This window comes from Saccostrea cucullata, unplaced genomic scaffold, assembly GCF_032062105.1.
Source record: "Saccostrea cucullata isolate Sc308-1 unplaced genomic scaffold, CSIRO_AGI_Scuc_v1 ctg1990, whole genome shotgun sequence".
NCBI classification, from domain to species: domain Eukaryota; kingdom Metazoa; phylum Mollusca; class Bivalvia; order Ostreida; family Ostreidae; genus Saccostrea; species Saccostrea cuccullata.
The window spans coordinates 72408-88644 of NW_026941225.1; the positions used below are offsets into that span (position 1 = coordinate 72408).

Here is a 16237-nt window from a genome sequence, read left to right on the forward strand (position 1 = left end):
AAATTTTTATGCAGTAAACCCGCGACCTACCTTAAGGGACACAGACTCAAGGAATTCATTTGGTGCCCCTTGGATAATCTTCAGGGATATTAAATATATCTCATATATCTGTTCAATCTTCCGATTCTCAGATTTAATATGAAACTAAAACTTAATACAACACTCTGAAGGAGTGTAAGGTTTCTATTATACATGTAGATATATTTGTAAAACCTGTGACATTTGATAATTAACACTTCTTTCACCAATAATTTTAATGAGAGGGAGGTTTACCAACATACAAACAATCAATATAAACCAATCATCTTTCAAAGATTGCGTTTTGAGATTCAGGTTTTTGTAGAAAAAACTTCACTAAATAGTCTCAATCTACACACCTTTATTATTTTGTTATTAAATATGACTAAGCATGAAATATTTTTTGAAGCAGAATCCATCGTATATAAATTTAAAATTTTAGAACATTTGAAGACAAGTCTTAATTTTTATTATATGAAACCTTTGAATCAATTTTGTTATATAATGTCCTAAAATAAATGGTAAAGCAATCCATTTCCTCTATTAAATTTTATTGAATATCTCAAAAGCAGTGTTCCGCTGGAGATGAATTCGATAAATCCTTTGTTCTTTCGCAAACTCCAGTTCCTGTACCTTGTTAAAACATCCTGAAAACAAAAACAAATTCTGAATAGACTTCTCTCACAACTGCATTCATGTTTGATTTGTGATATTGAATTACCTCTAATTTTTTCTCTACATCCCCTGTTTCGTTTAAAACAGCAACAGAATCGATGTGGTAGAAGAAGATTGATGGGAGATGGAATTCTCCATACATAGTCGTTAATAACAGTGCATGTGTTAAACCTCCAGTAGGTTTCAGAATTTTCTAGAACTCTTGTGAAGGTATTACTAAAAAGAGAAAAATTTAAATTTTTATTTCAAGCATTAAATATCATGAACCTTATATTCTGCATTTCTATGGTGACCTATCGAGAGCGTATCCCATATAGTGCATGTTTCCTGTGTAATAATTTTATCCGACAAAGAAGAGACTGAAAGACAGACAGGTTCAAGTCTTATCTCATATGATACAAAAAACATATATAAGCTTATTTAAAGCAATAAACAAGGAACAAAAGTTAATTTTAGATTTCAACTCAAGTTACCTAAACATGGCAATAACCAAATTCACTAAGACCAGGTTTGAGAACAGAATGTAGATGGCGGCTATGGCTGACACAGTCCAGTCCTTCTCAGGACAGCGATCAATGGAGGGGTCCGCCTTCCAGACGCTCGTCACGTTAGTACAGCTTGTTAGAATACCTCCTGCATCATTCAATAAAAAAAAAACAATATCACTTATTGTAGGCGGGGGTCGATTATGATTAATTATTATTTTAATAAGTCCAATAATAAAGAGTCAAATAAAGCGATACATGACAGGGAAAAATTCAAGAAGTGTATATTTTAGTTGCTTTTACATATGTAAGATGTAAATATAAGGAATGTTTTAAGTTATGTGTGAGTTATCGGTGTGTACAACACAAAAGACTTGCACGTAGATATATTTTTTAATAAAGGGCTCACTCCCTTCATGAAATATGCCTATGTGACATATCTGTGTGATTTACACACCAGTTACTCACACTTAACTTAAACAAGAGGCCCATGGGCCACATCGCTCACCTGAGCACTGTGGCTAGGAAAAAGTAGAAATTGGTTTATTATTGAAAAGTTTAAATCCAAAAGTAGTCCCATGACCAATCATGGATTTGCAGTTCTTGAGAAGATGATTCTTAAAGAATTTTCCTATATATAATAGGGTATTTCTATGTAAAACCTTGGTCGGCCATTGTGGCCCTGCCCTAACCCCTGGGGTCATGATTTGAACAAATTTGAATCTACACTAACTTAGGATGCTTCCATATAAATATGATCAATTATGGCTTTGTCATTCTTGAAAAGAAGATTCTTAAAGAATTTTCCTATATATTTCTATGTAAAACTTTGGTTGGCCATTTTGGCCCCGCCCTACCCCCAGGGGTCATGATTTGAACAAACTTGAATCTACACTACCTGAGGATGCTTCCATATAAATCTGATCAATTATGGCTTTGTCATTCTTGAGAAGAAGATTTTAAAAAAATTTCCTATACATTTCTATGTAAAACTTTGGTCGGCCATTTTGGCTCCGCCCTACCCCCTGGTGTCATGATTTGAACAAACTTGAATCTACACTACCTGAGGATGCTTTCATATAGATATGACGAATAATGGCTAAGGCATTCTTGAGAAGAAGATTTTTAAAGAATTTTCCTATATATTTCTATGTAAAACTTTGGTCAGCCATTTTGGCTCCGTCCAACCTCTAGGGGTCATGATTTGAACAAACTTGAACCTACACTACCTGAGGATGCTTTCATATAAATCTGATGAATTATGGCTTTGTCATTCTTGAGAAGAAGATTTTTAAAGAAATTTCCTATATATTTCTATGTAAAACTTTGGTCGGCCATTTTGGCCACACCCTATCCCCGGGGGTCATGATTTGAATAAATTTTAATCTACTTTACACAAGGATGCTTCCACATAAGTTTAAGCTTTCCTGGAACGCTGATTCCTGAGAAGAAGATTTTTAAAATATGCTACCAAATTTTCATTAATTCCCAATTATCTCCCCTTGAATGAGGGCGTGGCCCTTCATTTGAACAAACTTGAATCCCCTACACCCAAGGATGTTTTGTGACAAGTTTGGTTGAAATTGACCCAGCGGTTCTTGAGAAGTCGAAAATGTGAAAAGTTTACAGACAGACGGACGCCGGACAAAATGTGATCAGAAAAGCTCACTTGAGCCTTCGGCTCAGGTGAGCTAAGAAAACGTTCCTTAATTAATTTAGGTTGGACAGTTTTTTTTTGTTTTTTTTTTTACAATTTGATAGATATTTTACAGAATCCACGTATTTTCGATAAGAATGTCTTAAACATACCTTCCAAGTATTTATTGTTAGACTCCCCTTGTAACTGCCAGTAGGGATAATAAATTATCTTCCAAATTCTCCAGTCGACCCAATTTCCATTCCATAAAGTTGTGTGATCTGGCCACAGGACAGCGTGATAGTATACTCCTACTCCTAGTACAACAAACACAGCGAGGGCAAGGAAACGGGTAAGATCTATCAACTAGAAAAATAATATAAATACGTATTTCAACTTGACTTTTATTTTGATACAAGCTTCAGGGAATTTACTTTGGGTCGATACTGAGAGGGAGTGATTACCTGACCGACTTACGCCTTTGAAATATTCCTTCCAAACAGTGACAAAATCATTTTTTTTTCTTTTTCTAGGAAAGATATTTTTGTATTTTATAAATGGTATTGCAGATAAATGTACATCTGCAAACTGATGTCATATCTGCTACTGATAAGACAAGATGTGTTTATGAAACACGGCAACAAAGTTCGAAAAAAGCTATTTTTAACATATAGATCACAGTCAAGGTTACAAGGTCATTGATGTTGGTGTCATTTGAAAGAACTTGATTAGTGGACTATACACAACTAATGTGAAGTTTTTATTTCTTATGGTACAAAACGTATGGCGAGGGTACGAAAAAGCTATTTTTAGCATACAGGTCACAATCAAGGTCACAGGTGTAGTTTGTAAGACCGTAATAAGTTGAGTATGCATACCAAATATGAAGTCTCTACATCTTATTGTTCAAAAGTTAAGGCGAAGGTTCAAAAAAGCTATTCTTAGCATATAGGTCACAATCAAGGTCACAAGATCATTGACATTGGTGTCACTTAAAAAAGCTGAATAAGTGGAGTATGCATACAAAATATAAATTTTTTTATCTTTCATTATTTAAATGTTATGGCAAGGATTAATGTTAGCATACAGACAGACAGACAGACAGCACAAAAGCAATATGCGCACAGGAACCAGCCATCCGCGCGCATAAAAAATAAGATTACACAAAATGTAAGTAATTTTACTCTCTAGCTATAAACTACGGCTTTAGATAATCCTGACTTACCATTTCTTTTATCATTATCAGAAACGGTCCCATAATTCTGTACACCCTAAAAAATTCTAGGAATCTCAGGTACAGAACTAGGAGAGACAGAGAAAACACTCTCCTGGCTATAGTGAAGTCAGTGGCTGAATAGTAATGGCGCAGTAACAACGCTGTGAACATTAAGGCATACGAAAAGATATCCACCAAATTCCAGGAGTCATACAGGTGCCTCTTTAGCCTGGAATAATATCTCTTGTGTGACCGATCTCTTGTTTCCTGACAGCCCTATATTAAATCAAAGAAATGAAAAAAGAAATTTTTTATCAATAAATTTTGAGAGTACAAAATGTGTTTATAAATATAAAATCAATCAATCAATCAATATAAATGAATTTCAAAGATCAAAATATTTGTTTAATTTAGTATAAACTCTATAAAATATACATATGTTTAATAATTTGTTTTACATATTACCTGTAAATCATATAGAATCAATTCTGTGACATATTATCTGAACTTGAATTCACATAACATATTTCTTCAAAAGTTTCATTAAACATGGACAAAATCGATTCAGACAAATTACGGTAATACCAAATACACAGTCTTGAAAACTGATATTGATGATATAAAAAATAAGAATGTAGGAAATACCCATCATCAAAATATATAGCGATGAAAAAGGTTTCTCAAGTTGATACTTTTTCAATGATAATTTTACAGCTAAAGAAATGTATCTTACAAAGCAGATTATAAGTTCTTCCAGTAGGTCTCCGGCTCCCCAAATGTAGACAAAATACTCAAATCCTTTAATTGCGCCTTGTGAGTAGTATTCGTTTCCCAGTACTGGTCAGTACGAAGGCACTGTACATCAGTATTGTGACGAAGAAGATCAGCTGAAAATAACGGAAAAGAACAGGATTTCAATTTTATTTATATTTCTCTTTTTTGTAGTGGAATACTACATACATACTTTAAAGACAGTACTTATGAAATCTATTTTGATTTAACTATTCTTATGACGATTTTCATAACAATCACTTTAGAATACATTTTAACATTCCGTGTGAAAAGAATTTATTGACCATGTCCTTTATGTGTGTCAGACTGTGTTACTTTTTCAAATTAAAACCTACGTAATTTATTGTGTATTTTGTAACAGGAGCGCTGAAAAACTGTGCTGGTTTTCGAAAGGCAGACTGAAAAGAGAAAAAAATATGAAAATAATATTTTAATTTCCTCTACTGCGATATCTTCTAAATCAAGGTTATTGAACTGCAGTTACATTTAACTTTTCAAGAACAGGTTTTCAGTATCGCATTCAACATCTTACTTCTATTAAAAAAACATGGTTTAGACCAATGTCCTTAAATTTCTTTGTGTTGCATTGTCATAATATTCAGTTTCATCTAAATGTTACGTCATAGTAGTATTCACTTGCAAATTGAATCAATTTGTCATCTTATAAATTCAATGATGCCTTTTTGATTTAACAGACCATTTATCTTGTTGTTTGTAGTAAGTCAATTTGTGAAAGTTAGACTATACAAACCTTCAATATTGTCCACTTGTCGGGACCCAGGTTATTGTACCACTTTTTGTTCATGCTAATATAAGAGCAGTTGTGTGCCACAATATCATAAATGAAGTTTTCATTTGCAAAATCCAGAGGACTGGTTTTTATACCCCACACACTCACGTCTTCCTCCATCAGATTTACAGCGTTTTCTTCATCTTCGTCAAACATAAAATCCATCATTGCCAGACACTTGTCTCTAAATATCCTTAAAATGAAACAGCAAAACTTTGTTAACTTTACCATTGTTTTAGTAACAATATCATAGTCCTCAGGAACATCCTTCAGAAAAAGAGAATGGTAAACATAATAGGAGTCTTACTTGGAATGATCAGCAAAGTCCTTCAAAAGATTTTCATTTTTCAGTCTTTTTGCCTTTGCAGACATTTTTTTCAGCACTCCAGCACAAGCTAAACCTATAACTAAGATAGTTTGTGTTATATTCAATATAATTTATATCTGTTCGAAGAATTTGACTTTAATATTTTTTCAGAAAGATAAAAATCGTAATGTATTAAAAAGCATCATTCTTTTTTAAACTCAATTACAGTATAAATTAAATTTATGTCATTTTAATCAGATTTTTTTAAATTTAAGATTAACCATTCAATGCCTACATAAGTGATTCTGTGTTCGAAGCCAACAAATTTCAGCGATTTCCTTCCGATTTGCGAAAACCGACCAGAGCAAGATATCAGAGGATTTCACGTTATATGACTCTTCACTTCCCATTTCTTCCGTTCCTGCAGTGTCGTCCTTGTCTTCCAGTTCTGTCGAAAGAAAAAGAAACCTTGTGAACTCATTTATTTGTTCAATGCAGTACATGTATCATGATAAATAAGGCATTTAGTGTGATACATTACACGATGGTTTCAATAATATTGAAAATGATTTCGCTTCAAATGAATTCGAATTGTGATTAAAATGAAATTAATTGTTAATTGCAATTGAAATGAAATTCAATATTTATCTCATTTTGAGAAAAGTTACATTAAGAATTTGATACTCGCAATGATAACTAAGATATACAATGTTTATGGGTTTTTTTTTTTTGTAAAAGGGCCAATTTTCTTTCTTGAACTGCTTTTACAAAGTAGAAAAGAGTCAGGAAGATATTGTATAAAATACATGAAATAACTCATCAGTTTACCTGGGTAACCCATGAATTTCCGAAATAATCGTATTGCGAATAGAGCGAACTGTTTTTGTGTCTCTTCGTTTTGACTTATGTACTCCCAAACATTCTGGGCGTCATCAGAGTCTGCTTGCTAAAACAATATGCCTCCAGTAAGAAAAATATGGTAGTTTTGCCTTTCATTAATAAGAAATTCTTTTCTGTTAATTAATTTACGTTGACAGAGAAATGATACTGCATTTTAATTATTTACTGGGCAAAAAAAAAAAAACAAAATCAAGGATCTAAAAAAAATGTTTAAAGGGATTTTTTATGCAAAAACATACAAATTTTAATTGTGAAAATGTTCACTACACACACACACACACAAAAAAAAAGATTTCCGCAAAAAAAACTACTATGTTTTCATCAACAATCTTTAAATAAAGTGTTAAATTTTAGAATATTTTTAAAGATTGAATCAGGAACAGAGAAATCATACCTGGAGAATCCACTGTAAGCTGGCATCAGCTTTAGTCTAAAAACAGATTTTATCAAAAGCTACATGTTAATTAGTAATGGATAATTACTATTTTAAAAAATAGTATAATTAAAGATACAGTAAGAGATCAACATGTATAAGTAATTTAGGAAAATGTGTAACTTTACACAAACATGTTTTCAAATTCTACTTATTCTTTCGAAATATAAATGTCTGTTGGAATGGTTGTAAACTTTAAAAATATAACATCTATTCAACCTGTTCGTATAATTCTGCTAAATTTAAGAATTCAAAGGGCACTCCTTGGTCAAGTAATATTCGTACGTAGTCACATCTATTGGTAATTAATGCTTCCAAAAGCAGTTTCTGTAAAAAAAAAAAAAGAATCAAGGAAAATTAAAGCATTATTACCTGCATTTTTGATAGTGTTATTTAGCTGTTAAAAGGTGTTATTATGATAAATAAGTATGTAATTTAAATCTCTATGATCAGTTTAACTATACTAAAGTTCAAAACTGTTTAAAGAGAAAGACTTTTGAAACAAGAAAATACATATTATTATTTTAGAAATCAATAGTGTGCACGACAACAATAATGTAATTTTACTTTATTCAAAGCTTATTAATACATGTACAATGTAGTTCTTCCATTGCAAAAATAAGCAACCAAGATTTACAAATATTCTTTTTCTCTGATCTTGAAGTAGTTAATTATAATTGCGCAATAAAAAATTCCGATATCAAAGTTGCAGCTCATATTGTTTTAACAATTGAACACACCATCTACAAATATATTGCCAAGACATTATAATTAACCATATTTAGTACATGGCTCGAATTATTACAAGAAGAAAACTGTCTTACGTGACCATGTTCTTTTAACTGTCCTTGCTCCTGAAGAAACTGGTACTCAAAGTAGAAGAACAATGGTAAAGACGTCGGGGAGGAGTACTTAGGGTCGGACACATACGCTATTGGGTCTCGGTATCGCTTATGCATCTCTTGCTCACTTTTCATTTTGGCTTCTTTGTAAGAATTTGAAAAAAAAATAGAATTAGAAGTACTGTATCAATACGACTGATATGAAAGAAATTTCACGACAGCAGATAGGAGAAAATGCATATATGTCACAACAAAATTAATCTATCGGCATTAATTAAGAAAAAAAAAGTTTTTCATAACACAATATTAACTTAAATTCTTGGTTTATTTGGCTTATCAAAAACTCGTGATACAAGTTGTTTATCATTGAATGGCTTAATGAGATTTGCGGAGCAAATTTTTCCGAAAGACCTAGCTGCAGTCAGCCCAGAAATAATGTATGAAATTTACCAGGTGTCTAACGGATACGTGTTGATTTAGGACTCTTGCTTGCCAGGATGCAATTAACAAACGTGATCTACATCTCGCTAAAATTCCTTCTTTAGATTTAAATACCTGTATTTTTATTTCTTAAAATGTTTTCCATAGCCCAGCAGTTGATTATTGCTTTACCAATTATGTTCGAGAGCATCAATGGGTCATCACTGTTAACATCAAAGACACTTATCTGTAAAAGAAAATAAAAAAGAAATACCAAGGCTGTCATAGTACACTCGTAATTTTCTTTCAATTATATACATGTATTTAGATTTATTAAAAAATGAAAGAATGAGATTAAACTAAAATTAAAGTCTCAAATGTTTTCTAAGGATTTAATTTAGTCACATTATATTTTCGTATAGTCAGATGATAATTCGCTGTCAATGCAAATTTGAAAACAAGAGGCCCATGGGCCACATCGCTCACCTGAGTAACTTGGGTGATGCAGATCTTTTTTAAAGATTTGTTCTATATATATTTCAATGTAAAACTTAGATTCCCTATTGTGGCCCCTCCCTACCCCCGTGGGTCATGATTTTAACAATTTAATATCTACACTACCCAAGGATGCTTCCACGTAAGTTTGAGCTTTCCTGGCCCAGTGGTTCTTGAGGAGAAGATTTTTTAAGATTTGTTCTATATATTTCTATGTAAAACTTGGATTCCCTATTGTTGCCCCTCCCTACCCCCGTGGGTCATGATTTTAACAATTTAATATCTACACTACCCAAGGATGCTTCCACATAAGTTTCAGTTTCCTGGCCCAGTGGTTCTTGAGAAGAAGATTTTTAAAGATTTGTTCTATATATTTCTATGTAAAACTTGGATTCCCTATTGTTGCCCCTCCCTACCCCCGTGGGTCATGATTTTAACAATTTAATATCTACACTACCCAAGGATGCTTCCACATAAGTTTGAGCTTTCCTGGCCCAGTGGTTCTTGAAGAGAAGATTTTTAAAGATTTGTTCTATATATTTCTATGTAAAACTTGGATTGCCTATTGTGGCCTACCCCCCATGATTTTAACAATTTAATATCTACACTATGCTTCCACATAAGTTTGAGCTCTACTGGCCCAGTGGTTCTTGAGAAGAAGATTTCTTAAGATTTGTTCTATATATTTCTATGTAAAACTTGGATTGGGGGTCATGATTTTAACAATTTAATATATACACTACCCAAGGATGCTTCCACATAAGTTTCAGCTTTTCTGGCCCAGTGGTTCTTGAGAAGAAGATTTTTTAATGACCCCACACTATTTTTGTATTTTCTTGATTATCTCCCCTTGGAAGGGATCTTGGCCCTTGATTTTAACAATTTAAATTTTCCTTCACCCAAGAATGCTTTGTACCAAGTTTGGTTAAAATTGGCCCAGTGGTTCTTAAGAAGAAGTTGAAAATGTGAAAAGTTTACAGACGGACGGACGGACGGACAGACAGACGGACGACGGGTGATCAGAAAAGCTCACTTGAGCTTTCAGCTCAGGTGAACTAAAAATGAAAATACCGTTCGCTGACCACTGATAATAAACACCCTGTAAAGGTATTTCTAGATACATGTCACAACCTAATAGATTTCAGCTAAAATGACGAAAAAGGCATTTCCCAACACTGTTCAATAAATGAAAAATTTTTGTTTTAGTTTATGTAAGGTTGGTTTTTTCTGGGATAACCCTCGTATATTGTTTTTGCTAGCAAGCTAGGCAGTTTTAGAAAGTTTAATTTTTAAAACTGTTAAATGTATATGAAACTGTAATCATCTGTTTATCACCATTTTTTAAATATTTTGAATGGTTTAAGAAACGGTTCGTAGTTCGCAGTTTATAAGCCATTGGGAGATACAAAATCCACATCATGGATGGTTGTATTTTGCTGGATAAGTAAGAGAGGGCGGCTTTAGAAAAATTGAAGTTATTGTGTTTACTACATTGCTTTGTGCTTTTACGAAATTTTGTTTTTAGTACACTATCTAAATATGAATCAGAAAAATCGGTTTCATGGATTTTTCCCTTTTTTCTTAGCAAGAGTAGACTTTAATTGCATGAGGCTCATTATCCGGTATAAACATGTATATTTATGAACGTGCACTAGATTTTACATAATCTTATGTAAGGCTTTTTTCACCAATCTTAAATAAAAATTAATTTGTTTTCCAAACTCATCATACTACAAACCAAATCAGATGCCTGGATTATCTCGTCTAGATCCTTCCTCACTCTTCGGTTAATATTCTCATCAAATCGAAGTCCGAAAAGAACTCTTGCGTTCTTTCTAAAATCGTCTTTCCTTCAAAACAATTTTATACATGTAAAATCCTTCTTAAATATTTCAAAATAAAGAAGAACGTTTGTTGTCTTTTTTTTCCCAATGGAAGAAGGGAGTTGGAAAGGATATAGTCCTATAGTATCTATATGCAAACTTTTCTCATCACTATTTTTTCAGTAAATTTCATTTGCATATATAAATCAAGCTTCATAATATTTATACATATTTTTTCCAAAAAGTTTCGTGAAGACTTTAATATTTTAAATTTTAGTTTAATTTTATTTTTACATCCCGCATTAGGAGGTATACAAACTTTTCCAAGAAGTCCAAAATGAGATCCGTCGCTCTTCCCGATCCCTTGATTAATATGACCGGGATCTTTCTTTTCAAAGTTTCAGAGATGTGTTCAATTGTATCTATATCACCCTCACATGATATTACGACAATTGGGATTGGCAATTCTGAAATCACAGATGATTCAAATAAGATAAAATGTTAATAGTTATGTTTTGAATCGTGTTTATGGGCATATTTTTATACATACCTTTAACACTGAAGAGTTATTTTAGAACAAGTTTGTAATAAAAAGCTTGGTAAAAATGAGGTACTTTATCAGACATTTAACAGCATGTAACTGATATTAGTCGTCTTCATATATAAAATGTGTATACATTCAGAACAAAATTATATATATAAAGAAATGCAATATATTTCTGCTAAAAAATAAACATGGTATAGAAATGAAAGGAAATAAGTTATATAAATTACTTATGTCTATCGTTTGACTAAGAAAAGGAACTTCTTTCTTTGACACGTATTCCTGGAAGCCTTGTAAGAAGGCAATCTTGTCCCTGGGTTCAATGCTGCATTTCGCCTCTGTTGATTCACTGGTGGTCTTAAATAGGAAAATATGTGATTCTTGTGAACTTAATTTTTAAAAGGAGGTTTCTTTACTATTTTAAAATATTCTATAATAAAAAAAAAAAACATTCTAAATTGTCACACGCAATTAATTTATTATGACTGTTTTGCTTTATTCATTTTTATGGATTCTTTTCTCTATACGTATTACTTGGATATGTAATATACTTTATTTTTCTTTGTAATATCCATGTATGAACAAAACATAGAATATAAAAATTGTTACAAAACAACGCATTTCGAAATGCAAATGCCCTATTGTATTTGCGATTAAAGAAAAATGATTTTTATGGATTCGTATACCTTTAGTTGTTTTTGTCTTATCCAATGTTCGTGAAAATCATATGGCTCCTTTTTGTCATTGATATTGGGAATCTGCATTACAGAAAAAAATCATAAAAGTGAGTCCCTTTGACAAATGAGAAAGAAATGTCGATATGGAGATTTCTTCGATGAAATAAAATTGAACATCTCTCACCATTAAAATACAAATGGAAACATTCAGGAAAATTCATAGCGTTTTTTAAAATCATGTTCATGTATTTTGAAACATATTTTCTTTTAAAAAACTTTCTATTGAAGCTTTTTTAACATAGTTTTTATTTCTTCTACAGAGTGATATTTTCTAATGATGGAAAGAATCTTAAAGACAATTATGTAGAGTAAAGCAGTAAAATTTGGAATAATTTAGCAAAACTTAAGTTTTTTCAATATTTTAGGGAAAGTATGAAAAACGACAATATCGTCCATTTCTAAAAAAAGGATTTATGAATTTCATTGAAATTCATGACTAAATAGACAAAAACACATACCTTATCTCCTAAGTCTTCTACAATTATATTCCCATTTTGACTTTCCTAAAATCATAAAAACTTTTTATAATATTTTTTTCTCCTATTGACTTAAACTGTTAAATATAGTGTTGCTAAAACAGATACTGTACCTGATTTGTCACTTGCGGGGCTTTAGAAGATGCAGTTTTTCCAGCAATACCTATTAGTTTCACGTGTCTTTTTGTATCGTTTATGAGAACCTTACGACTTTTCGCACGAAATTCCATGTCCCCGTACTTTTGATATGCACTGCGTACAATGGAAGATACGCCATAGTTAAATCCACGATAAAGTATCCATGTATCTAGAGAAAAAAAATCAGGATTTTTTTCTATTCAGGCGACACTTTTGTCCTCTGAATTCCTTATATTCCTACTCAAGAGTTGTAGAAGGTTTCTTATACACTGAACACATATTTCATATCTTTTACATTCTCGTTTTTGTCTTTATCCTATATAAATATGTTACTTTGCAATTGTAAACTCTTGTTGCAAGTAAATTAATTGTTTGTGAAATACCAACCCCCTCCATTTTTAGCCGCCTCAATCAGTGCTGTTTGGAACACTGATTTTGCCCACGGAACGGGAACAAAACTGTCAGAATCTCCAATGACGGAAAACACTATTGATGGTGTGGATCCAACTTTTTCTTTAATTTCTGTCCACGCTTTTTCGACATCAGACTTGTTCATTAATTGAAATAATCAAAATTGTAAAACATCTGAGAATAAAATAAATCAAGAATCCGTACAATAACCTTTTTTGGACAATTCCTGTTAATAACGCTTATTATGAAGAGAAATAAGAATATTTTAAGACTGAAAATTTAGTTTTAATCATTAAATCACAAAATTTTCATATAGTGATATCTAAATCACGTTGGTTTAATTACTTTGGTGCTAAAGGGGTAAAGTAGTGAATGCATTTGTTTAAGATTCACCAGTAACTTTTAAAACACATTCATCATTGCTGATTTTAACTTCCCATTCACTGCCTGTTTCTGGCTCTTCAACACTCTAACTGTTTATCCAAGTCCTATTTTGTTTTGAATTCATTTTGTATTATTATCATTGAATAGTCCTCACCTTTGAACCGTGACTGTCTTCACCTGGTTTTGTAGACATGTTTGATACTAGAAGTCGTCCTCCATGTAAAATCTTTCAAAAGTAAAATAACCAAAATAAGTATAAACAACATATTTTACGATATATGGCCCATGTCTGGGTAAGTTTCGATTACACTTTGAAAACAAAAACATTCAAGAGCCACAAAAAATGTTATTTTTCATAACTGATTAGTTCTTATCATGCATAGTGCTACTTTTTGCTCCTTGGTAGGACTTAAAAACATAATTTGCAGTGCGTCTTAAATTTATACTCACATATTTACCTAAAATGATCATTTAAACAATAAATATTTACAACATTTTGATTCTTGCTAATACGAAAGCTTTACATATGAAGTATTTGTCAAGGTTGGACGCTCAGTATATATTTTATCATCACAGCCTCACTTTTGTACCCTTTAACTATCAATAAAATTTGACATGGCGGACTCTGAAAATTCCACACACATAAAGTAATCTTTTGAAGTCTTGTAAGATTTTTTCATCCATTAACTGACATGATTCAAAAGGATTATTCGAATTTTATTTTCCTGCTACTTTTGTCTTTCTATTTGACCAATAAATGGGGCTATTGTAGCAGTGTACGGTCAGAAGGGGACTCTTACTCCAAGTAGGAGCTGATCCAATCTGCGGAATTCCAGTTGGATTGCCTTGTTCACATATTCCTTTCGCTTGTAGTATTGTATGTATTTATTTAGATGTCAGAAACCTTTCTGAGCCTTAAGCTACCAGTATGTGGAAACGTATCTTTTTTAAAATCACATTTTCTTCGGAGAACCTTACTGTTTTCATTCTGATCCTTCTAATCCTTATTAAAATAATCTTTTTCATAGTATCAGCTTTAATCGATCGGTGGAAATCGAGTTCGGAAATTTATTCATTTTCTTTTAAAATGATGCATCTAAATTTTTATAGATAATACAAGAAAAAGGTATATTTGTCCTCACATTTTTTTCAGGACAAAGAATCACTGTGTTTAAAGGAGAAAAACATGTATCTGTCCAGTGCATTGCTATTTCTTGTATTTTTGCATTCATCATTTCCAATGGACTACAAATTTAAGGCAGTGTAAATAAGTATGAAAAATGAAACTTTTTTATTCTCTCAAATTATTAAAAATAGTACAAAATAATGTGTAAATGGGATGTATGTTTGAAACGTTTTTCTGACTTCAATCGGAAATAACGCCTGAGAAGTACATATAAAATTTAAAACTAGAAGTTGTTAAAAAATGATTGTTAGTCAATATCAATAATTTGCGCTAATCAACTTTCAATATCAAACTTTAAAGACATCACTACCAATCATTTTGATATTCATAATTTTTTAGTGAAATGTCCATGAAAATGCTAAATAAATTTATTGTATCAAACATTTAATATCTTTATATAAAAAAAACCATAAGGAAATTAAACATATTCAAAAGTTTAAAGATATTTTATTCTTTTAAAATTCAAAATTGTTTCAGTTTAGAATATTTCAATAAAGAGATATTTTTTACCTTTCCGTTAAGCCAACCTCCAAAATTTCGAAATGTATATCTTCCCTACGACAGGGATTAATTATCTTGTGCACTATACCCGATCAGTAATATATATGTCATTAATTTGGAAAAAATGTTAACGCAAAATAGATTAAAACAGGCGGTTTAAAGAGTCATCGTTTAGTGCCTCTTTAAGAATTAATCTCTGTTGATCAACAGATAGCATGATTCTTTTGTTAGAGAACAGCTAAGGCAGTAATTTATGAATAAGAGGATTTAAGTGATTGTGATCAGTAACTCCTTTGAGGCGGGCCGCAGAAACTTTATCTTGCTTTTATTGTTGACGAATGACACACAAATAAGTACATTCTGTAAAACAATCATATGTGTGGCAAATTTTCCTTTGATATTGGTGAACAAAAGACACATTTTCATTAGATCATTAGAAAATTGGGAAAAAAATTCTTTTGCAAAGGAGTCAGGAGATATAACAAAATCACGATTATCAAAAGAAAGTGTCGTAATTTGCATCCGGATCGATGTCGAATTTGGTTTTGGTTTATAGAAACGCATTTTGCAAAGGAAAGCTTCACTTTTCGGTGCCTTTGTTACATAAGAACGACATCCTTATACGCATTAAAAATTTCGGAAATTTGTTTAACATATAACACTGCGACATTTAAGTCCGGACACGACAAATTCCGGACTTTAAGGTACCCTTTCGAAAAGACCTACATTAGATTTTTTTCTATATTTTGGTGGGATTTTTTATTCTGACCTCATCATGTCAATCTCAACTTCCACATTGTAGTAGTTTTCTCATAAACCTCTGTCAAAACCTAAAATCCCATGGGAGAATGGCGGGATTTTTCATCCCACCAAAAATCCCACCAAAATCCCATGGGAGAAAAAGTACTGTGGGATAATTTCTCCCACATGGGAAAAAAAATCCCACGGTTGTTGCAAAAATGGGATTATTTTTCCCACAGGACAAAATATCCCACTAATTGATGTCAATATAGGATTTATCCCATATT

The 16237-nt window shown here is 31.9% G+C and overlaps 1 protein-coding gene across 1 annotated transcript; it reads right to left on the bottom strand.

Moving 5' to 3' along the window:
- Window positions 1-442: 442 nt before the first annotated feature.
- On the bottom strand, window positions 443-13283 carry LOC134257465 (transient receptor potential cation channel subfamily M member 2-like). Its single transcript, XM_062740081.1, is given in 23 exon segments — window positions 443-665; window positions 740-909; window positions 1167-1326; window positions 2988-3180; window positions 4040-4306; window positions 4764-4865; window positions 4867-4917; window positions 5158-5220; window positions 5574-5805; window positions 5920-6019; window positions 6215-6367; window positions 6748-6865; window positions 7214-7249; window positions 7472-7579; window positions 8077-8237; window positions 8650-8761; window positions 10748-10859; window positions 11152-11299; window positions 11607-11733; window positions 12063-12134; window positions 12572-12616; window positions 12703-12896; window positions 13115-13283. Coding segments are annotated over 23 exon segments (2997 nt in total). The 3' UTR covers window positions 443-561.
- Between the last annotated feature and the right edge of the window lie 2954 nt (window positions 13284-16237).